General features: G+C 42.7%; 1 protein-coding gene across 4 annotated transcripts in view; it reads right to left on the minus strand.

The window, feature by feature from the left end:
* slc8a3 (solute carrier family 8 member 3) overlaps window positions 1–25,601 on the minus strand; it is a 281,169-nt gene that overhangs the window by 21,337 nt on the left and 234,231 nt on the right. For 3 of the 4 annotated variants that reach the window (XM_055862473.1, XM_055862474.1, XM_055862472.1), the window contains exon 4: window positions 8,896–9,014. In XM_055862473.1, the coding sequence (XP_055718448.1) occupies window positions 8,896–9,014 (119 nt within the window). Of the gene's footprint in view, window positions 1–8,895; window positions 9,015–11,362; window positions 14,776–25,601 lie in introns of those variants that run through there. The other variant, XM_055862476.1, reaches the window with a different exon arrangement.

The raw sequence follows: 25,601 nt of genomic DNA on the forward strand, positions 1-25,601 counted from the left end.
TTACTTTTACCCATTTTATAAGAGAATCACCGAAATTGAAAAAATCCAGGCATTTATAAATAAAATCCAGTCTTACTTTATCAAATCCCTTTTCAAAATCCACTATAAATACCAGGCCTGGCTTCTTAGATGTTTCATGATGTTCTATTATTTCTAGTAGTTGTCATATATTATTTCCAATGTATCGTCCATGTAAAAAAAATGTCTGATCAGGATGAACAATACCTGATAAAACCTTTTTAATTCTGAGAGATATGCATTTTGCTAGTATTTTTGCATCACAACATTGAAGTGTAAGGGGCCTCCAGTTTTTTAGATAGACTGGGTCTTTATATTTTCCATCTGGGTATTGTTTAAATAATAGTGAAATCAGACCTTCCTGCTGAGTGTCAGGATTTGGCCAAGATTGTTCTGGTTTTGGCCACTAGATGCCCCCATTGTGCTTTTTTGACCCTTTTGTTTTCCCTTGTTTCAAGTTATTATTTGCACCTGTGCCTCGTTTCCCTTGAATGTATTTAAACCCTTAGTTTTCCTCAGTTCTTTGCTCTGTGTTTGTTAGCACCCAGCCCCAGCGATGCTGTGAACATTTGTTACTCCTGTTGGATTCTCTTGAGGTACTCTGTTTTTGTTCTTGTTTATTTATTTTTGATTATTCTTTTGAGGTTTTTTCGCTGCGGTATCTACCACCTTCTGGATTTACCTTTTGTCTTGGAGGATTACCCTTTTTCTCTTGGAATTACTTTTGACGTTGTGGATTTATATTTTTTTGCCTGAAGTACTTTCCTTTTTACTTTATACTTTATTTATTTACTTTATTAAAACACTGTCTCAAGTATTGCTGTGTCTGCCTCATATTCTGGGTTCTGCCGTCTATTAGTGGCTCAGTTTGCTAAGTGACTGTTTCTCACACCGGAGACCCGAGTTTGTAACCGGGTCCTGACACTGAGTACCTGACAGACTACCATTTCTATAGGAGTAGCTAAAACAATCTAACAATGGAGCTTTGAGTATATGAAAAAAGGCTTGATATACCTCTACCAGTATGCCATCAAGTCCTGAGGGGTTTTCCAGACTGAAAGGATTTAATAACCGATTTAATAACCTCAAAGTTATTATTCTGTCATTTGGCCTTCGCACTGATCTTTATGTACATTTGTTAATTTTCCATTTTTTGTATTATTGGAATGAATTCCTTACAGAAATCATCATTCGGAGGGAGAGGATGAGACGGAAAAGCGATCATCTGCTTAAAATATTTAGCTTCCTCTTTTAAAATATAATTCGGAGAATCATAGATGACTCTGTCTTTAGTAACGAGTTTCTGAAAATTACTTTTGGTAGCGCATCTGTGTTGGAGATTCAGGAAGAATTTGGTACATATTTCTCCCATATTCCATCCAGTTTGCTTTATTTTTGTAATAGATTACATTACATTCACCTTCCTAGGGAATCATTCCTGACTATTTGCACATTCAGATTGAAATTTGTGTTACATAATATCATCACATCTTTTGAGTTACTTTGTCCATGACAGAAAATTATTTCACCACCCCATTCTTTTTTCCACGTAACTTCATCTAAGGATGGAGAGTGAGTTTCCTGTAAACATAATATGTTATATTCCTTTTCTTTTAGACATATAAAGACTGATCTTCTTTTTTTCTAATCTGCTAAACCGTTACAATTATAACTGGCTATACTTATTTCACCCCTTACCAGAACTAGATACTATTCTCAGGCTAAATGGACCATAATTAGTGCTTGTAAAGTTACTGCCATCAGAGGTATTATGAAGGTCAAAACTAGAGATTTTAAATGTCTGATATTTAGAAACAGGTTGTAACTGTATGTGTTTTATTCTCTTGCCTATTTGCCTGTGAGTCAATGCCACAGATGTTAGAAAATTGAGACAAAATATGATGTGTGTAGTAAATCTGAGTAGGTTGATGTGTATGATATTGGATGTGATTTAGTGAGAGCGTGCACAATGTCTGTATCAGAGTAAAAGACTATAATGTGTGATGTCCAAATAAATAATACCCCAGCCAATTTGCATGGTTGAGTGTCTATGTGTGTAACATATAGCCTTAATATTCAGGATGATAATTGTAATCCATATCGTATCACCATCATAGTTGCATGGTAGTTACATCAGAATTACATTTAACATCATTTTCATAGAAAAACACATCCCGGCATTTCCATAGCAATTGATGTTTTACGAAAGAGACCTTGCATTACTATAGAGACGGCTTTACTACAGTACAAATGTGTCTGTACAATATGTTATTTTATTATTATTTGTATTTTTTAATTTAGGGGGTGGATCAACTTTAATATTGGGGATAGATTGTTGCTTCCATCAATCTAATTGTCTGCATCGTTTCCAATCCTCCATATATTTTGGGGGTAAATATATATATATATATTTATATACTGTATACATACATATACATATACACCCTTTTTTAAGAATATACCTTTATTATTCCCCCCAAACCCTACCACCCCTCCCCCAACTGGAGTAAACTAACAAACAATAACACTTAGGCTTCTACCTTCAGTTTATACATACTATACACATTTTACAGACACAATCTATTTTACAATAGTTATATTTTGTTTGTTTTTCAGTCCTTCTTCTATTTCTGATGTCCGTCCAGTTTGATTTCTATTTGTAACTGTGCTATTTCACAACATTTCCGAATGTACATTCATACATGTTACAGACCCCGTATGTTTTACATCTTGTCGTTATTAGTCCCACCCTTCAGCTCCATTCAACCCCTCCCATCTATCTCTTAACACCATCCATTTTGGATTTCTATTTGCCATATATTTTTCACCTGTGTTGTGATGCTTCACAAAAGTCCTAAATCTTTGTATTCTCATAGTTTTGGTCTTTAATTCAGGGCCGACAGACAAGTTCCTTACTTTTTTCCCCTTCTACTTGCCACTTCCATTTTTGTGGTAATGCTGCAATTAGTTGGTTGAAATTTTGGGTAGAGAAGACATTTCCATTTGTCTGTGTTAGCTGCATGTGTGACATAACTCCACCAGTCCTATTTATGATATAATTTACAAAAATTATACCTTTGCCATAAAAATCAGTTTTTTCTAAGACTTGTTTAAAAAAATAACTATATTCTGGAAATGATTTCATTTTCAAATAACCGAAATTGAGCAGTTGAATCCTCCGAATTCATATTCGTTATTTAAAAACTTCTTGGGGATAGGGTGCAGAGTTTTCACATATGGAAAAATAGCGTGCACAATTTCAACTTTGTTCTACTCAGCCCCAGAATATAAGATATGCATATTATTAGTAGATTTGGATAGAAAACACTCGGAAGTTTCTAGAACTGTTGGAATCATATCTGTAAGTATAACAGAACTTATATAGCAGTCAAAACCCTGAGGACCAACCTATTTTTTTTTTAAGTCATTGTGTGTTCAATGGGTTCTCATGGGCAAACCAGAATTCTAATCACTATCCACGCAGTTTCTACTGCTTCCACTGGATGTCGCCATTGTATGGAAAAAGGTTAAGGTTTTTCATTAGAGAACTGAGAAAGATATTGACCCGGAAGTGGAGTGACGTCTTGTATTTATGTTTGAGAGTTGAGCAAGACTTGAAAAGTACCGTGAGTTTGTTGATATCCTGTATTGAAAACAGATTGACCTGTCTTCAATTTGATAGATTATTAACGTTTACAAATACCTACAGTTGTATTACAAAAGTACTTTGAAATGTTTTGGCAAAGTTTAGAGGTAATTTTTTTAGATATTTTGTCGTGACTGTGCAAATTGGACGATGCTTTTTCTGGTACAACGGCGCCAAATAAATGGACAATTTGGATATATATGGACGGAATTAATCGAACAAAAGGACCATCTGTGATGTTTATGGGACATATTGGAGTGCCAACAAAAGAATCTCGTCAAAGGTAATGCATGTTTTATATTTTATTTCTGCGTTTTGAGTAGCTCCAGCATGGTTGAAATAGGCTACACTCTCTTGTTTACATTGGGCTATCATCAGATAATAGCATCTTATGCTTTCGCCGAAAAGCCTTTTTGAAATCTGACATGTTGGCTGGATTCACAACGAGTGTAGCTTTAATTTGGTATCTTATATGTGTGATTTAATCAAGTTTAATTTTATATCATTTTTTTGAATCTGGCGCTCTACATTTTAACAGGCTGTTGGGACGCAAGCGTCCCGCGATCCCAGAGAGGATAAATAGGCCCTTTAAATTTTGTCTAGCTTGCCATTCCAAATAAAATTGACTTTTTTTTGTTAGTATAATTTAAAAAGCAGGTCACTAGGTGTAGGCAAAACCATAAGCAAATAGGTAAACTGTGATATGACTAAAGAGTTAATCAAGGTGATTTTTCCACAAATAGACAGGTATTTTCCTTTCCATGGTAGCAAGATCTTATCTATTTTTGCTAACTTTCTATAAAAATGTATGGAGTGAGATCATTTCTTTCTTTTGGGATATGTATACTGAGTATGTCCACATCCCCATCAAACCATTTTATTGGTAAACTACACGGTAATGTAAATGTTGAATTTTTTAGTAATCCAATATGTAATATAGTACACTTATCATAATTTGGTTTTAATCCAGAGAGGTTAGCAAAAGTATCTAGATCCTCTATGGGGCTGTGGAAGGATTCTAATGGTTGTGGTTTTAAAAGAAAACATGAATCATCAGCGTACACCTTAGTATTTAGGCCATGGATTTCTAATCCCTTAATATTATTGTTAGATTGTTAGATTTGAACAGCTAACATTTTGATGGTGTCACGTTCCTGAGCTGTTTTCTGTGGTTTTTGTATGTGTTTAGTTGGTCAGGGCATGAGTTGGGGTGGGCATTCTATGTTATGTGTTTCTATGTTTAGGTTCATTGGTAATCAGCCTTATATGGTTCTCAATCAGGGACAGGTGTTTGACGTTTCCTCTGATTGAGAACCATTTAAAGGTAGGCTGTTCACACTGTTTGTTTGTGGGTGATTGTCTTCCGTGTCTGTGTATGTCGCAACACACGGGACTGTTTCGTTTTCGTTCGTGTTTGTAGTCTGTTCCTGTTCGTGCGTTCTTCGTGTTATTATTGTAAGTTCGTAAGTTCAGGTCTGTCTACTTCGTTTATTGTTTTGTAGTTCAAGTGTTCATAGTGTTTCGTCTTGTTTAATAAATTCAGTGTGTCATCATACCTCGCTGCGTTTTGGTCCAACCCTTACTCCTCCTCCTCGTCTGAGGAGGAGAACGACTTCGACGACCGTTACAGATGGCAATAATAAATAGATATGCCGATAGTGGACAACCTTGTTTTACTCCTCTTGACAGTTTAATACTTTCTGACATGTAGCCATTATTTACTATTTTACACCTAGGGTTACTATACATAACTAGCTATAATTATTTCATCACAACACTTAATTGTATTAGGCCTCCAATTTTTTTAATGGACTGGATCTTTATATATACCACTTGGGTCCTGTTTCAGTAACAATGAAATCACACCTTCTTGTTGCGTGTCTGATAATCTATATAGGAGTTGTTAAAACATGCTAATAATGGTCCTTTGAGTACATCAAAAGAGTTGTGTATACTTCCACTGGTATCTCATCCAGCCCTGGAGTTGTGTATACTTCCACTGGTATCTCATCCAGCCCTGGAGTTGTGTATACTTCCACTGGTATCTCATCCAGCCCTGGAGTTGTGTATACTTCCACTGGTATCTCATCCAGCCCTGGAGTTGTGTATACTTCCACTGGTATCTCATCCAGCCCTGGAGTTGTGTATACTTCCACTGGTATCTCATCCAGCCCTGGAGTTTTCCCAGCCTTAAAGTCTTTAATTGCATCAAGTAGTTCCTCCTCTGTAATTTGGCCTTCACATGAGTCTTTCTCTACAGATGCTAATTTTACATTATTAATAGGGAAAAAATCCATACAATTAGTTTTAGTTAGTGGAGATGGAGGAGACTGAAACGAAAACATATTCTTAAAGTACTTTACTTCCTCTTTCAAAATATCATTCAGTGAATCATTGGTGACTCCATCATTTGTAACAAGTGTCAATAAATATGTTTTGGTAGCATTTCTATGTTGAAGATTGAAAAATAATTTGGTGCATTTTTCCCCATATTCCATCCAGTTCGCTTTATTTTTATAATATATTACACTGGGTCTTTCTTGAATAAGTTCCTCCATTTCTTTTTGTTTTTCCTCTAACTTATTCTGTGCCTCTATGGTACCGTTTTTATTGCTATCTAACTGTACTGTTAGTCCTTCAATTTCCTTTGTTAATATGGACTTTTTTTAACTAAATTGCTTTTGTTTTATAGATGAGTACTGAATTGCATGGCCTCTAAAAGCAGATTTAAAAGTGTCCCATACAATAAGGGGATCTGCTGTACCTATGTTATGTCTGAAAAAGTCAGTTATAAATGATTCCGTCTTAGTTATAAACAATTTAGTATCTAGTAGGCTTTGATTAAATTTCCAATATCCTCGCTCACGTGGAAATTCTGTAAGAGTAATTTATATGCCAATTATGTGATGATCCGACCGCATTCTGTCCCCTATCAACACTTTTTAAACTTTTTGTGCCACAGAGAATAACATAAGAAAGTAGTCAAGATGACTAGCTTGATTAAGCCTCCGCCATGTATATCTCACTAGGTCAGGGTATTTAAGTCTCCATATATCCACTAATTCCAATATATCCATGACATTCATGATTTCCTTAAGTGCATGCGGGTGATAGTTTGTAGTGTGATTTCCTTTACGGTCCATTGAGGTATTTAAAACCGTATTATAATCTCCCACCATAATAATAGAGTCTAGTGTTGCTTGTAGAGTTGATAAATTCTTATATATATTTTCAAAGAAGCTTGGATCATCATTATTCGGACCATATAGGTTAATAAGCCATATCTGTTTATTGTCCAATAGCATATTTAAAATAATCCATCTACCTTGAGGATCTGTTTGGACAAGTTGCACATTTGGATCAAAGTTATTATTAATTAAAACCATCACCCCTTTTGAATTTCTTTGCCCATGGGATAAATATATTTCGCCCCCCAGTCCTTTTTCCACAAAACTTCATCTAAAATTGTTGAATGGGTTTCCTGTAAACAGTAGATATTATAATCCTTCTCCTTTAGCCAGGTAAATACTGACCGTCTTTTCTTATTATCTGCTAGGCCATTAATTACAATTCTAACTGGCTATACTTATGTCACCATAATGAGACACAACTTTCAATTCTATTTATCAAAATATATGTTTGTAAACGTACCATTAAAAAGTAACATGATGATTGAGTGTCTATCTAGCTGTGCTATGATATTTGCATTGCTACTAAGTAAAACCTCCAATTTGTCCCCACTATTCCACCCGCTAAAAGCCCTCCTCATCCCGAGTTGGGTTGTTCCCACTATTCCACCCCTGACCCCCAAGGCCCCGGAGAGACCGGGAACCCATCCTTGGAAAAGAGCACACAGCGCCACCCACAGAACAGAAGCAGACCACCCCCGACCCCCCCTGACCCCCAAGGCCCTGGAGAGACCGGGAACCCATCCTTGGAAAAGAGCACACAGCGCCACCCACAGAACAGAAGCAGACCACCCCCGACCCCCCCTGACCCCCAAGGCCCTGGAGAGACCACGCCCCATCCTCTGAAAAGAGCACACAGCGCCACCCACAGAACAGAAGCAGATTAACAGCCAAATGCATTTCCATCGCCCTCACCTCCATTTGTATTATATATAGCTATTAAAAAAATAAATATATATATATATCTGTGAATTTTACTCAGGCTGAACTCCAAGCTCCCCCTCGACTCTGCTCCCTCCTCACACTTTTCAAGTGTTGCATGGATTCCAGGAAGGGTACCAGCCTCTACGTCAACGGTAGGTGTCCGTAGATTAATCCGTCTCTCTTTTGTTTTGTTGGGTTAAAGTTATTTTGTGAGATAGCCGGATCTTTCCACGATGGAGTATCTTGTTCCTCTCGGGTTGATACTAGTGGATTTCCCTCGGGATCTCCTTAGTATCCAAGTTGGCTCGGGATCTCCTTAGTATCCAAGTTGGCTCGGGATCTCCTTAGTATCCAAGTTGGCTCAGAACTGCAATCAGTTGTTTACAAATGTTTCAACGACGATGAGTCTTTCCCCACGACGACCCACAATGCCTTTCCTTCGGTACTCAACCGCAGCGGCAGTGCTATTTGCAGTGTTAGCTCTCTCAACTTGAGGTGACACACTTTTTCCCTATATAGTGCAGTACTTTTGGCCAGAGCTGGCACCCTATTCCCTATTATAGTGCACTACTTTTAACCAGAACTGGCACCCTATTCCCTATATAGTGCACTACTTTTAACCAGAGCTGGCACACCATTCCCTATTATAGTGCACTACTTTTAACCAGAGCTGGCACCCTATTCCCTATTATAGTGCACTACTTTTAACCAGAACTGGCACCCCATTCCCTATTATAGTGCACTACTTTTAACCAGAGCTGGCACCCTATTCCCTATATAGTGCAGTACTTTTGGCCAGAGCCAAAATATAAGTAACAATAATAAAATATAAGGAATAGGGTGCCTTTTGGGACACATGCTCAGTCACAAACACAGTCCTATGAAGACTCAGAGGAGGTCGTTATCAGAATGAAGACATGCAGTTCACATGATTCACCACCTGGTGGCAGTGACATCAACTGAATTAAAACACACTTCAACCTTACATGATCGGTAGAGTGTTTCGCTGTGTGGAGTGTGTGTGTGTGTGTGTGTGTGTGTGTGTGCGTGTATGTGTGTGGAGTGTGTGTGTGTGTGTGTGTGTGTGTTTGTCTATTGAAGTGACAGACTGTCCCGTACCTTGAACTCATAGGACTCCTCGATGATGACCTCCATTTTGGAGTGTTCCCCCAGCACTGGTTTCGCCATCTCTGCAATCCGCCTAGCTTCCTCTTCCTCTGACAACAACTTTGGGACATCTTTGGAGAGGAAAGGAGAGGAGAGACAGGGAGAGGAGAGGAGAGACAGGGAGAGGAGAGGAGAGGAGGAGAGGAGGGGAGGAGGGGAGACAGGGAGAGGAGCGGAGGGGGGAGGGGAGGAGGGGAGGGGGGGGCAGAGGGGAGACAGGGAGAGGAGAGGAGGGGGAGGGGATGAAGGGGGAGGGGAGGAGGGGCGGAGGGGAGACAGGGAGAAGGGGGGAGGGGAGGAGAGGAGGGGTGGAGGGGAGACAGGGAGAGGAGAGGAGGGGAGACAGGGAGAAGAGAGACAGGGAGAGGGGAGGGTGAGAGAAACAGGGAGAGTAGAGAGAGAGAGAGAGAGAGAGAGAGAGAGAGAGAGAGAGAGAGAGAGAGAGAGAGAGAGAGAGAGAGAGAGAGAGAGAGAGAGAGAGAGAGAGAGAGAGAGAGAGAGAGAGAGAGAGAGAGAGAGAGAGAGAGAGAGAGAGAGAGAGAGAGAGAGAGAGAGAGAGAGAGAGAGAGAGAGAGAGAGAGAGAGAGAGAGAGAGAGAGAGAGAGAGAGAGAGAGAGAGAGAGACACATAGATCCTGGTCATAACACATCAAACCCCTCCCTCTGAAGTAGCGTATGGAAGTTATTTGCATGACAGACAGACAGACAGACAGACAGACAGACAGACAGACAGACAGACAGACCTACACACACAAGTTATCCCGAGCAATTATCCACAGAGGACAGTACCCACATTAGCCCTGAAATGGCCCCCTCGTGTTTAACATGTGATAAATATCCACATATTTCCCTGTAGAACTCTTCCCCTGCACTTCATGGTATTTCCCTGCGCTGTGTGTGTGTAGTGTGTGTGTGTGTGTGTGCGTGTAGTGTGTGTGTGTGCGCGTTTGTGTGTGTGTGTGTGTGTGCGTGTGTGTGTGTAGTGTGTGGGTGTAGTGTGTGCGTGTGCGTTTGTGTGTGTGCGTGTAGTGTGTGTGCGTGTGTGAGTGTGTGTGTACCACAGTATTCCCTGCACTATACATCACTGCATGATGCCATGGCATTCTTGACTCAACCAGATTTATTTTGGAATTCATCACCGTGGTAATTAACATTTTAATTTCTGAACTGCGTTTTTTTATCTTGACGGTTATCAAGTGTTTGTTCCTTCCTCTTGACAGGAGAACCTCATTTATGGGTTTATGATTAATTAATCTACAGATTAGGCCATGAATCAATCATTAAGAGAGGGAAGGAAGGAGAGAGGGCAGAGACGAGAGGACGCTGTAACATTGGAAGGGAAAATACTCTGGGTTCTAAAATTCTCTTAAGTTGTCTTAACATTCTCTAACATTCTCTTATGGGGTCTTAACGTTCTCTAACATTCTCTAACATTCTCTTATGTGGTCTTAATGTTCTCTAACATTCTCTAACATTCTCTAACATTCTCTTATGTGGTCTTAACGTTCTCTAACATTCTCTAACGTTCTCTAATGTTCTATAACATTCTCTTATGTGGTCTTAACGTTCTCTAACATTCTCTAATGTTCTCTAATGTTCTATAACATTCTCTTATGTGGTCTTAATGTTCTCTAACATTCTCTAACATTCTCTAACATTCTCTAACATTCTCTTATGGGGTCTTAACGTTCTCTAACATTCTCTAACGTTCTCTAACATTCTCTAACATTCTCTTATGGGGTCTTAACGTTCTCTAACATTCTCTAACATTCTCTTATGTGGTCTTAATGTTCTCTATCATTCTCTAACGTTCTCTAACATTATCTAGCATTCTATAACAATCTCTAACTCTCTGTAACATTCTCTAACATTTGCTAACATTCTCTAAGATTATCTACCATTTTCGAACAATCTCTAACATTCTCTAACATTCTCTAACATTTTCCAACATTTTCTAACATTCTCTAATAATCGCTAACACTAACATCCTCTAACATTATCTAGCATTCTATAACAATCTCTAATGCTCTGTAACATTCTCTAACGTTTGCAAACATTCTCTAACGTTTGCTAACATTCTCTAACGTTTGCAAACATTCTCTAAGATTCTCTACCATTTTCAAACAATCTCTAACATTCTCTAACATTATCTTATGTGGTCTTAACGTTCTCTAACATTCTCTAACATTATCTAGCATTCTATAACAATCGCTAACGCTCTGTAACATTATCTAACATTTGTTAACATTCTCTAACGTTTACTAACATTCTCTAATGTTTCTAACATTTTCTAAGATTCTCTACCATTTTCAAACAATCTCTAATAATCGCTAACATTATCTTATGTTAGTACAGACACAAACAAGACCAGCATGCATCACTCCCAGGGAAGGACCCTCCAAACAGAGTATACAACTTACCTTCAGCTAGTAACAGTGCTTGGAAAGACAGAGCATGAGGGAGAGAGAGGGGAGAGGAGGAAAGGAGGACACAAGGAGCAGGGGAAAGGAAGGACATGAGAAAAGAGAGAGGAGGAAGGGAGGAAGGGAGGACACAAGGAGCAGGGGAAAGGAAGGACACGAGAAAAGAGAGAGGATGAATGGAGGAAGGGAGGACACAAGGAGCAGGGGAAAGGACACGAGAAAAGAGAGAGGAGGAAGGGAGGAAGGGAGGACACAAGGAGCAGGGGAAGGACACGAGAAAAGAGAGAGGAGGAAGGGAGGACACAATGAGCAGGGGAAAGGAAGGACATGAGAAAAGAGAGAGGAGGAAGGGAGGAAGGGAGGACACAAGGAGCAGGGGAAAGGAAGGACATGAGAAAAGAGAGAGGAGGAAGGGAGGACACAAGGAGCAGGGGAAAGGAAGGACATGAGAAAAGAGAGAGGAGGAAGGGAGGAAGGGAGGACACAAGGAGCAGGGGAAAGGAAGGACATGAGAAAAGAGAGAGGAGGAAGGGAGGAAGGAGGACACAAGGAGCAGGGGAAAGGAAGGACATGAGAAAAGAGAGAGGAGGAAGGGAGGAAGGGAGGACACAAGGAGCAGGGGAAAGGAAGGACATGAGAAAAGAGAGAGGGGAGAGGAGGAGAGTGTGTGAGAGTGTGAGTGTTTGTTTGTGAGTATGTGTGTTGAATATGCAGTTTGGTTGCGTGTTGTTGTTTGATATGAGATGGATAAAGCAGCCTCATTTCTGTGTCTAATAACCATTATATTTGCTATGGACCTGGTCAAAAGTAGCAGACTCCATTATCACATCTTCTTATATATATATTATTATATCGTTTTTTGTTATGAATAAGTCATCATATAGTCCTGCTCAAGGCTACTGGGCTACCAGGCTACTACAGTAGACTACTAGGCTACCAGGCTACTACAGTAGACTACTAGGCTACTGGGCTACCAGGCTACTACAGTAGATTACTAGGCTACTATAGGCTACCAGGCTACTACAGTAGACCACTAGGCTATGAGGCTACTAGGCTACTACAGTAGACTACTACTACTACAGTAGACTACTAGGCTACTAGGCTACCAGGCTACTACAGTAGACTACTAGGCTACTAGGCTACCAGGTTACTACAGTAGACTACTAGGCTACCAGGCTACTACAGTAGACTACTAGGCTACTATAGGCTACTAGGCTACCAGGCTACTACAGTAGACTACTAGGCTACTACAGTAGACTACTAGGCTACCAGGCTACTACAGTAGACTACTAGGCTACTAGGCTACCAGGCTACTACAGTTGACTACTAGGCTACCAGGCTACTACAGTAGACTACTAGGCTACCAGGCTACTACAGTAGACTACTAGGCTACCAGGCTACTACAGTAGACTACTAGGCTACCAGGCTACTACAGTAGACTACTAGGCTACTAGGCTACCAGGCTACTACAGTAGACTACTAGGCTACTGGGCTACCAGGCTACTACAGTAGACCACTAGGCTACTATAAGCTACCAGCCTACTACAGTAGACTACTAGGCTACTATAGGCTACTAGGCTACCAGGCTACTACAGTAGACTACTAGGCTAGTATAGGCTACTAGGCTACTACAGTAGACTACTAGGCTACTATAGGCTACTAGGCTACCAGGCTTACTACAGTAGACTACTAGGCTACTATAGGCTACTAGACTACCAGGCTATGACAGTAGACTACTAGGCTACTATAGGCTACTAGGCTACTACAGTATGCTACTAGGCTTCTACACACTACACACTATACACTACACACTACACACTATACACTATACACTACACACTATACACTCTATTAAATTAACAACAAAGAATATGAAAAGTGCATCAGAAGTTTCTCAGATTCTTGTCACATCAAAATCAAAATGAACACCAATCAAACCTGAAAAATATTTATTATTATTATTATTATTATTAATTTTTATTTATTTATTCTCAGTCCTTGTGAAACTGTTCCCAGACCATGGGATGTATGTAGGAGAGCTGAACTAGGATCAGCTGTCAATATAATATCATTCATTATGATCTAGGATCAGGTCCCACGCTGTCCATATAATCTCATTATGATCTAGGATCAGGTCCCACACTGTCCATATAATCTCATTCATTATGATCTAGGATCAGGTCCCACGCTGTCCATATAATCTCACTCATTATGATCTAGGATCAGGTCCCACGCTGTCAATATAATCTCATTCATTATGATCTAGGATCAAGTCCCACGCTGTCCATATAATCTCATTCATTATGATCTAGGATCAGGTCCCACGCTGTCCATATAATCTCATTCATTATGATCTAGGATCAGGTCCCACGCTGTCCATATAATCTCATCCATTATGATCTAGGATCAGGTCCCACGCTGTCCATATAATCTCATTCATTATGATCTAGGATCAGGTCCCACGCTGTCCATATAATCTCATCCATTATGATCTAGGATCAGGTCCCACGCTGTCCATATAATCTCATTCATTATGATCTAGGATCAGGTCCCACGCTGTCCATATAATCGCATTCATTATGAACTAGGATCAGGTCCCACGCTGTCCATATAATCTCATCCATTATGATCTAGGATCAGGTCCCACGCTGTCCATATAATCTCATTCATTATGATCTAGGATCAGGTCCCACGCTGTCCATATAATCTCATTCATTATGATCTAGGATCAGGTCCCACGCTGTCCATATAATCGCATTCATTATGAACTAGGATCAGGTCCCACGCTGTCCATATAATCTCATTCATTATGATCTAGGATCAGGTCCCACGCTGTCCATATAATCTCATTCATTATGAACTAAAGGGGAAAACAGATCCTAGATCACCACTCCTGTTCTTACATGATTAGAGGGGGATCACTATTTAGCATGACGGGCCCATGACTCTGGCAGGCCTGGGTTAAGCAGACCATTGTGGCGTAGAGGGGGATCACTATTTAGCATGACGGGCCCATGACTCTGGCAGGCCTGGGTTAAGCAGGCCATCGTGGCGCAGAGGGGGATCACTATTTAGCATGACGGACCCATGACTCTGGCAGGCCTGGGTTAAGCAGACCATTGTGGCGTAGAGGGGGATCACTATTTAGCATGACGGACCCATGACTCTGGCAGGCCTGGGTTAAGCAGACCATTGTGGCGTAGAGGGGGATCACTATTTAGCATGACGGGCCCATGACTCTGGCAGGCCTGGGTTAAGCAGACCATCGTGGCGTAGAGGTCTTGGCGCTGTCACATCCCTAACTCTTCCCTGACTCTCTCGTCTGCCAACAGGTGAGGAGGAGGTGGACTGCCTGCAGAGAGGCCAGCCCCCTCATCATTCACTCCCAGGGTTCCACTGCTCCTTCCAGGTGAACTGGGAACTGGGACAAGGGTATAGAGTAGCTACACAGTACAGCTCTAAGGCCTCTTGGCTGGGGGTGGGGGGGGGGGGGGGGGGGGGGGTACAGCTGGCTGGGACAAGGGCACATCTCTACAGGCAGAGAGGGAGTGTTGAGAGAAAGTGTGTGGGTGTTAGGAGCTGCTCAATGAAAGAGGGATGTGTTTTCGATGGAAATAGCAGTACAGGTTGTGTACGTAGTGGTAGATTATCATCCAAAGAACATGGAGATCCCGGATTAAACGACCACATTTACAGAGAGAGGGAAAGACACTCCAGGGCTATCCGTTCCAAACTTTAAATTGTATTTTAAATTGTATTAAATTGTATTAAATTGTATTTTTCCAAGCTCTAACATTTCGCCCGATTATTAAATTGGTTTAAGACATTACACTTACACTCCCTGGCTGAGAATACAGAGACAAATTGGGTTTCCTATTTCCTATTGGAAGAGGTGGTCGCCACTCATATATATATCCCTTGATGCATCACATCTGGCCCGTGATTGGGTGTCTCATAATGTGGCGCGCAATTGGCCCAGCGTCGTCCGGGTTTGGGTCGCTGTAGGTCGTCATTGTAAATAAGAATTTGTTCTTAACCGACTTGCCTAGTTAAATAAAGGTTTAAATAAAATACATTTAAAAAAAACTATGTAAACCCACACTTTGTTCTATTACTGCTCACCACTATCTCTATTTGGCACAACATTGAAAAACGATGCAACTGGGAAACGGAATGACACGCCCAGACAATATGTAACTATAACGCCCTGTGATTTACAAGACAGCCTTTCACATCGCTCCCATGGTCCGAATGTGATATCTGTATCCTTGGCGATATCATGGATAATAATGGTTTAAGGACATTCGTAAATGTCAAATTAATTTAAATGTAACTGAATCATTCTTTAACTGGACCAGAATATGGGAGAAAAAAAAAATGTCCTTTTGCATCCCATAATCCGAACCATCAATTTATTAATTTCAAATTTGTTCACAGACTTTATCTAAGTCACAAGAAACGTCTTGTAATGAAATTGTCCCCAACTTCCAAATGCTCTCTGAGTCCCCTAAATCACTCAGAGAGGATATGGGAGTGCCTTACAGTTAAACGCTTTTGGGACAAAGTGAGAAAATGATTTTCAAAGAGCGTGAAGGTAAATATTAAATGATTCCATTATGTTACTTTATGATGATAGCCCCTTGAACCTCTCAATCAATGAGAGAAGACGACTGCTTGCTGCACATTTGTTTTGAGGGGGCTCTAAGATGGCTGCCACCTCACTCTCTCAGCCTTCAACCAGTGGATACAGCTGCTGTCAGAAGTTATATCATTAGAATTATCGACAGCAAGAATCATTGGTGCTAGTTAAGAAACAATTGAGGCTTGGACGAATACATACTAAAGCCCCAAACACATTCAAACCAATTATCAATATTTAATTATACTTTCATTTCCATTCTTTGCTTTCAGGCCCACAGGGAAGGAGGGGGGGGGGGTTCTCTGGTTGTTGTGGGGGAGGTGGGGGGGTTATCTGGTTGATGTGGGAGAAGAGGGGGGGGGGGGTTCTCTGGTTGTTGTGGGAGAAGAGAGGGGGGGGGGGGGGGGGGTTCTCTGGTTGTTGTGGGAGAAGAGGGGGGGGTTATCTGGTTGATGTGGAAGAAGAGGGGGGGGGGAGTTCTCTGGTTGTTGTGGGGGAGGAGGGGGGGTTATCTGGTTGATGTGGGAGAAGAGGGGGGGTTCTCTGGTTGTTGTGGGGGAGGAGGGGGGGTTATCTGGTTGATGTGGGAGAAGAGGGGGGGGGGGGGTTCTCTGGTTGTTGTGGGAGAAGAGGGGGGGGGTTCTCTGGTTGTTGTGGGAGAAGAGGGGGGGGGTTCTCTGGTTGTTGTGGGAGAAGAGGGGGGGGGGTTCTCTGGTTGTTGTGGGAGAAGAGGGGGGGGGGGTTCTCTGGTTGTTGTGGGGAGGAGGGGGGGGGGTTCTCTGGTTGTTGTGGGGGAGGAGGGGGGTTATCTGGGTGATGTGGGAGAAGAGGGGGTGGGTTCTCTGGTTGTTGTGGGAGAAGAGGGGGGGGTTTCTCTGGTTGTTGTGGGAGAAGAGGGGGGGTTCTCTGGTTGTTGTGGGAGAAGAGGGGGGGTTCTCTGGTTGTTGTGGGAGAAGAGGAGGGGGGTTCTCTGGTTGTTGTGGGAGAAGAGGGGGGGGGGGGGTTCTCTGGTTGTTGTGGGGAGGAGGGGGGGGGTGGTTCTCTGGTTGTTGTGGGGAGGAGGGGGGGTGGTTCTCTGGTTGATGTGGGAGAAGAGGGGGGGGGGGGGGTTCTCTGGTTGTTGTGGGGAGGAGGGGGGGTGGTTCTCTGGTTGTTGTGGGAGAAGAGGGGGGGGGGGTTCTCTGGTTGTTGTGGGGAGGAGGGGGGGTGGTTCTCTGGTTGTTGTGGGAGAAGAGGGGGGGGGGTTCTCTGGTTGTTGTGGGGAGGAGGGGGGGGTGGTTCTCTGGTTGTTGTGGGGAGGGGGGGGGTGGTTCTCTGGTTGTTGTGGGGAGGAGGGGGGGTGGTTCTCTGGTTGATGTGGGAGAAGAGGGGGGGGGGGTTCTCTGGTTGGTGTGGGGAGGAGGGGGGGTGGTTCTCTGGTTGTTGTGGGAGAAGAGGGGGGGGGGTTCTCTGGTTGTTGTGGGGAGGAGGGGGGGGTGGTTCTCTGGTTGTTGTGGGAGAAGAGGGGGGGGGGTTCTCTGGTTGTTGTGGGGAGGAGGGGGGATTCTCTGGTTGTTGTGGGGAGGAAGGGGGATTGAGGTAAGGTAAGGGGAGACTCAGGGGATGGATGGGTGGGAGGGGGACAGGAAGCATGCTTTCTCCGGGTCGGGGTGGTGGCGGGGTCAGATGGAGATGCGGGAGGATGGGGCTAGACGGTGTGGGAAGGGGTGTCAAGTACCGGTTACCGGTTCAGATTAGTCCCAGTACCGGTTACCTTCAGATTAGTCTCAGTACCGGTTACCTTCAGATTAGTCTCAGTACCGGTTACCTTCAGATTAATGTCAGTACCGGTTACCTTCAGATTAGTGTCAGTACCGGTTACCTTCAGATTAGTCTCAGTACCGGTTACCTTCAGATTAGTCTCAGTACCGGTTACCTTCAGATTAGTCTCAGTACCGGTTACCTTCAGATTAGTCCCAGTACCGGTTACCTTCAGATTAGTGTCAGTACCGGTTACCTTCAGATTAATCCCAGTACCGGTTACCTTCAGATTAGTCCCAGTACCGGTTCAGATTAGTCCCAGTACCGGTTACCTTCAGATTAATACCAGTACCGGTTACCTTCAGATTAGTCCCAGTACCGGTTACCTTCAGATTAGTCCCAGTACCGGTTAACTTCAGATTAGTCCCAGTACCGGTTACCTTCAGATTAGTGTCAGTACCGGTTACCTTCAGATTAGTCTCAGTACCGGTTACCTTCAGATTAGTGTCAGTACCGGTTACCTTCAGATTAGTCTCAGTACCGGTTACCTTCAGATTAGTGTCAGTACGGGTTACCTTCAGATTAGTCTCAGTACCGGTTACCTTCAGATTAGTCTCAGTACCGGTTACCTTCAGATTAGTCCCAGTACCGGTTACCTTCAGATTAGTCCCAGTACCGGTTACCTTCAGATTAGTCTCAGTACCGGTTCAGATTAGTCCCAGTACCGGTTACCTTCAGATTAGTCTCAGTACCGGTTCAGATTAGTCCCAGTACCGGTTACCTTCAGATTAATACCAGTACCGGTTACCTTCAGATTAGTCTCAGTACCGGTTCAGATTAGTCCCAGTACCGGTTACCTTCAGATTAATACCAGTACCGGTTACCTTCAGATTAGTCCCAGTACCGGTTACCTTCAGATTAGTCCCAGTACCGGTTACCTTCAGATTAGTCCCAGTACCGGTTACCTTCAGATTAGTCTCAGTACCGGTTACCTTCAGATTAGTCTCAGTACCGGTTACCTTCAGATGAGTCCCAGTACCGGTTACCTTCAGATTAGTCCCAGTACCGGTTACCTTCAGATTAGTCTCAGTACCGGTTCAGATTAGTCCCAGTACCGGTTACCTTCAGATTAGTCTCAGTACCGGTTCAGATTAGTCCCAGTACCGGTTACCTTCAGATTAATACCAGTACCGGTTACCTTCAGATTAGTCCCAGTACCGGTTACCTTCAGATTAGTCCCAGTACCGGTTACCTTCAGATTAGTCCCAGTACCGGTTACCTTCAGATTAATACCAGTACCGGTTACCTTCAGATTAGTCTCAGTACCGGTTACCTTCAGATGAGTCCCAGTACCGGTTACCTTCAGATTAGTCCCAGTACCGGTTACCTTCAGATTAGTCCCAGTACCGGTTACCTTCAGATTAGTCCCAGTACCGGTTACCTTCAGATTAGTCTCAGTACCGGTTCAGATTAGTCTCAGTACCGGTTACCTTCAGATTAGTCTCAGTACCGGTTACCTTCAGATTAGTCCCAGTACCGGTTCAGATTAGTCCCAGTACCGGTTACCTTCAGATTAGTCTCAGTACCGGTTCAGATTAGTCTCAGTACCGGTTACCTTCAGATTAGTCTCAGTACCGGTTACCTTCAGATTAGTCCCAGTACCGGTTACCTTCAGATTAGTCCCAGTACCGGTTACCTTCAGATTAGTCCCAGTACCGGTTCAGATTAGTCTCAGTACCGGTTACCTTCAGATTAGTCCCAGTACCGGTTACCGGTTCAGATTAGTCCCAGTACCGGTTACCTTCAGATTAGTCTCAGTACCGGTTACCGGTTCAGATTAGTCCCAGTACCGGTTACCTTCAGATTAGTCCCAGTACCGGTTACCTTCAGATTAGTCCCAGTACCGGTTACCTTCAGATTAGTCCCAGTACCGGTTACCTTCAGATTAGTCCCAGTACCGGTTACCTTCAGATTAGTCCCAGTACCGGGTACCTTCAGATGAGTCCCAGTACCGGTTACCATCAGATTAGTCCCAGTACCGGTTACCTTCAGATTAGTCTCAGTACCGGTTACCTTCAGATTAGTCCCAGTACCGGTTACCTTCAGATTAGTCCCAGTACCGGTTCAGATGAGTCCCAGTACCGGTTACCTTCAGATGAGTCCCAGTACCGGTTACCATCAGATTAGTCCCAGTACCAGGTACCTTCAGATTAGTCCCAGTACCGGTTACCTTCAGATTAGTGTCAGTACCGGTTACCATCAGATGAGTCCCAGTACCGGTTACCATCAGATGAGTCCCAGTACCGGTTACCTTCAGATTAGTCCCAGTACCGGTTACCTTCAGATTAGTCTCAGTACCGGTTACCTTCAGATTAGTCCCAGTACCGGTTACCTTCAGATTGGTCTCAGTACCGGTTACCTTCAGATTAGTCTCAGTACCGGTTACCTTCAGATTAGTCCCGTGACACTTGTGAGTCAGATTAGTCCTGTGACACTTGTGAGTCAGATGAGTCCCGTGACACGTGTGAGTCAGATGAGTCCCGTGACACTTGATTTTGTGAGTAGACCAATTTTGGGATGTCTCATGGTCTGACAGACAGCGCTCTCTGGCTCTGTCACCGGTCACCACGGACGCGGATGTGCGACATCGGCAGATGAGGTGGATTGAGACCCTCCAGATATCTCTAGTTTAAACTGACAGATTTCGTTGGGGATTTTTTTAAATGATGCACCCATGTGTCAATCGACTCTATGGTGTTCTAACCAAAATATCAGAGACAAAATGATCAGCTGGCCCTTTAAGGACGGGAGGTTACTGTGGTAACGGGGCCACTGGAGTCCTGTCGTGTGTGTGTGCGTGTGCGTGTGCGTGTGTGTGCGTGCGTGCGTGCGTGTGTGTGTGTGCGCGTGTGCGTGTGTGTGTGCGTGTGCGTGTGTGTGTGTGTGTGCGTGCGTGCGAGAGATTAGGGTGTTTCTTCGCTATCAGCTGAAGCAGCAGACTCAAACTAACGTTTAAAAACAACCGAGCTTGTGAACAAAACAATGTAAATAGCCCCAGAAACACAAGAAACACAAGTCTCACTTTGTAGACTGTCGAGTAAATTAGACCCGTTTATATGCCTGTACGCAGCACCTCCAAACAAATGAATCTATCAACATTTCACTCAAAACGCACAGCGTCCCGACCGTCAGTGTTGCTGTGGGATCTGGGATTCCTGTTTCTCTTTGTGTAATTAGCAGCTAGGAAACAAAACAGCAGAAACACTACAGCTACTGCAGCATTTTTCTAATCCTAACTTGAAGCTCGTACTTGATTTTTAACTATTTTTATTTTTTTATTCGCTAATGTAATGCTCTCACTGTAGAGCCCTGCAAAACAATGTTCCCTCAACATGGGAAACGTGTCGATCTTGTGAGCTGAAACTTGAACATTTGTCAGAATTTTTGTGCAATTTTGTGTACAGTTTTAGACACTAGCCCATAGGCTATTATGGCTGTTGGAGCCTACCAACAAAACAAATGGTGCAAATCAAATCAAATAAAACAGGTGTAGTAGACCTTACAGTCAAATGCTTACTTACAGGTTCTAACCAATAGTGCAAAAAAGGTATTAGGTGAACAATAGGTAAGTTTATTTATTTATATTTAACCTTTATTTAACTGGGCAAGTCAGTTAAGAACAAATTCTTATTTTACAGTGACGGCCTACCCCGCCCAAACTCTAACCTGGACGATGCTGGGCCAATTGTGCGTCGCCCTATGGGACTCCCAATCACGGCCAGTAGTGATACAGCCTGGAATCGAACCAGGGTCTGTAGTGACACCTCTAGCACTCGGGAGCCCGAACTTAATTGGAGTCCACCTGTAGTAAATTCAATTGATTGTACATGATTTGGAAAAGCACACACCTGTCTATATAAGGTCCCACAGTTGACAGTGTATGTCAGAGCAAAAAACAAGCCTTGAGGTTGAAGGAATTATCCGTAGAGCTCCGAGACAGGATTGTGTCGAGGCACAGATCTAGGGAAGGGTACCAAAAAATGAAGGTCCCCAAGAACACAGTGGCCGCCATGATTCTTAAATGGAAGAAGTTTGAAACCACCAAGACTCTTCCTAGAGATGAATGGAGCAAAGTACAGAGAGATCCTTGATGAAAACCTGCTCTAGGGTGCTAAGGACCTCTCAGACAAAGGTTCATCTTCCAACAGGACAACGACCCTAAGTACACAGCCAAGACAATGCAGGGGTGGCTTCGAGATAAGTTTCTGAAGGTCCTTGAGTGGCCCAGCCAGAGGCCGGACTTAAACCCGATCGAACCTCTCTGGAAAGACCTGAAATTAGCTGTGCAGCGATGCTCCCCATCCAACCTGACAGACCTTGAGAGGATCTGCACAGAAGAATGGGAGTGCCAAATACAGGTGTGCCAAGCTTGTAGCGTCATACCCAAGAAGACTTGAGGCTGTAATCGCTGTCAAAGGTGCTTCAACAAAGTACTGAGTAAAGGGTCTGAATAGTTATGTAAATGTGATATTTCATTAATTAATTAGATTTTTTATTTTGTAAAAAAAACAGTTTTTGCTCCATCATTATGGGGTATGTATTTGTGTGTAGATTGATGAGAAAAACAACAACAATTTAAACGATGTTAGAATAAGGGTGTCACGCCCTGAACATAGTAAGCTGTTTTTTCTCTGTGTTGGTTGGGGTGTGATAGTGACTTGGGTGGGTCATCTAGGTGTATTTGTATGTCTATGGTGGCCTGATATGGTTCCCAATCAGAGACAGCTGTTTATCGTTGTCTCTGATTGGGGATCATATTTAGGCAGCCATTTCCCTTTTGTGTTTGTGGGATCTTGTTCTATGTGTAGTTGCCTGTCTGCACTATTTGTATAAGCGTCACGTTTCGTTCGTTGGTTTTGTAGTTTTGTTAAAGGGTTCATTCATTAAAAGAAAATGTACCACAATGAGCCTTGGTCTCACTCATACGACGATCGTGACAAAGGGTGCATATATGTATATATGTTTTGTTAAGGGATAGATCAGCTTTAATATGGCAGATAAATTGTGGTTTCCATCAATGTAATGCTTGAACCATTTCCAATCCCCCATACATATATTTAGTAAATATATAAAATATATAGATTGTTTTAGACATTTCCCTTTATTATGTTCCCCTAACCCTGCTACCTAATTAGAGTAAACAAATGGACAACAACACCAAGACTTCTACTTCCTGATTAAACATACTATATATATATATATTTTACAGACACAATTTAGTCCCACCCTTCAGCTCCCCTCAACCCCCTCCCATCTATCTCTGAAGACCATCCAGTTTTCTATTCGCCATATATTTATTCAACTGTGCTGTGATGTTTCACAACAGTTCTGAACCTTTCTAGTCTCACAATTTCTACATATTGTAAATTAAAGATAAATGTTTTTGATACGAGTATTATTATTATTATTTTATTGATCGATTGACTATGACTTTTTAAATCCCCCAGTATTGCTATCTGCAGAGTTAGCTTCAGGTAAATGTTGCAATTCTTCAGCCATTCCTGAACCTGCGACCAAAAACAAGCTACATATGGACAGTACCAACACAAATCTGTAATTCGCAGCAGAATCTGCAGAGCTGGGATGATTTGTATCCCCCATATATATAACATTCTATTGGTTACAAGAATTTCGTATAATCATTTATATTGAAAAATGTGTATGTTTTGATTTACGAGTATTTTTGTGTATCAGTTCATAAACCATGTGCCATGGAATCGGTACATGGAAGAAATATATTCCCAACTATTTTACAATCTACAGGGCACAGCTGTCAATTTATTGGTCCTGAAATGAAACTGGTATACTTTTTCATTCATCACAACTTTCTTTAACTAATTTTGGTATTTAATGAATTCATATTCATTATATAAATCATTTTGTGTGGCTTGACATTCCAAATCAAATTGAATATTTTCCTCATATAATTTAAAAAACAAGAGATGATCCACGGGCATACTGCCTGTATTGTAAAGGCTGATTTCTACGCCAAACTTAGTGATGTAAAAAAACACATAACAACTCAAAAACATACTCAAAAGGCAAAGCCTTATAACAGTTCCACCCAAAACAAGCTGCCATTTATGGTTAAAAAGATTTACTCTGCAAAAAAGTCTGAGGCCACCATGGCATTAGCTATCGCTGAACACTGTTCCATGCTGGCATGTGATCACATTGGAGAAGCATGTAGAGCTGCTTTCTCAGACTCCACTGCTGCTACCCACTTCAAAATGCACAGGACAAAGTGCACAGAAATGATTAATGGTGTTCTAGCACCATACTTTCTGAAAAAGTTGGTCGCAGATGTGGGTGACCAGCGTTTCAGCCTCCTCCTCGATGAGTCCACGGATGTGTTTCTAAGTACCTGGGGGTTGTGATAAGGTACTTTAGTGACACCAAGCAGACAATTGTATCAACATTTCTGGGGCTTGTTGAGTTGGAGGGAGGAGATGCCAAATCTATAGCCCTGTGCTGTTGTGGCTTTCCTCGAGAAGTGTTGTCTTAAAAAAAGAGAAACTCCTGGGGATAGGGACTGACAATGCCTCTGTTATGACGGGGATTAACAATGGGGTCCATAAAGTGCTGAAGGAGGAGTATGGCCTCAAATATCTGGTTCTTATTCGCTGTGTGTGCCACTCTCTGCAGCTCGCTGTAAGTCATGCTTCCAATGACACCATCCCCTGTAGTGTGGAGTACTTGGTACGAGAGGCTTAGAACTGGTTTTCAGTGTCTCCAAAGCGCAGGGAAGCCTACAAGGCCATATATGAGAACGTCAACTGTGGGGAGAAACCTTTACAGATAACCAAGGTGTGTGCCACACGTAGGCTCTCCATTGAACCCGTGGTTTCACGCATTTTGGACCAGCGGGGGGAGCTTAGGCTGCATTTCACAGTCACCAAGTCCAGTGAACACTGCTACATGGCTGAGGGGTTTTCTACTCCATGTACAGTGATCCTCAAAACATATTGTATCTGACTTCTTTTGTGAAGTCAGTGCTGGGTGAGGTACAGCTGGCCATCAAGGCTTTTGAGGGAGAGCCAGTAGATCCTCTTAAGCTACTTGACAGCTTGGCTAGCCTGATCAAGTCTGTGAGCAGCCGGGTGCTGAATCCACTGGCAAATGTTGATGTACTCAAAGGGCCAATAGATGGATACATGAGTCCCCAAAATGTTACCTTGGTTACCTTTTTTGAGTCAAAGGCAGCTGAGCTCCACCTTGCGCCTGAGGATGAAAACAATGTCCGAAAGCGATGTGTAGAGCCTTCACCATCTCCCTCACTAATGAGTTAAGGGTGAGATGTGTAGAGCCTTCACCATCTCCCTCACTAATGAGTTAAGGGTGAGATGTGTAGCCTTCACCATCTCCCTCACTAATGAGTTAAGGGTGAGATGTGTAGCCTTCACCATCTCCCTCACTAATGAGTTAAGGGTGAGATGTGTAGCCTTCTCCATCTCCCTCACTAATGAGTTAAGGGTGAGATGTGTAGCCTTCTCCATCTCCCTCACTAATGAGTTAAGGGTGAGATGTGTAGAGCCTTCACCATCTCCCTCACTAATGAGTTAAGGGTGAGATGTGTAGAACCTTCACCATCTCCCTCACTAATGAGTTAAGGGTGAGATGTGTAGAACCTTCACCATCTCCCTCACTAATGAGTTAAGGGTGAGATGTGTAGCCTTCTCCATCTCCCTCACTAATGAGTTAAGGGTGAGATGTGTAGAGCCTTCACCATCTCCCTCACTAATGAGTTAAGGGTGAGATGTGTAGAGCCTTCACCATCTCCCTCACTAATGAGTTGAG

Source organism: Salvelinus fontinalis, chromosome 15 (genome assembly GCF_029448725.1).
Source record: "Salvelinus fontinalis isolate EN_2023a chromosome 15, ASM2944872v1, whole genome shotgun sequence".
In the NCBI taxonomy this organism is placed as follows: domain Eukaryota; kingdom Metazoa; phylum Chordata; class Actinopteri; order Salmoniformes; family Salmonidae; genus Salvelinus; species Salvelinus fontinalis.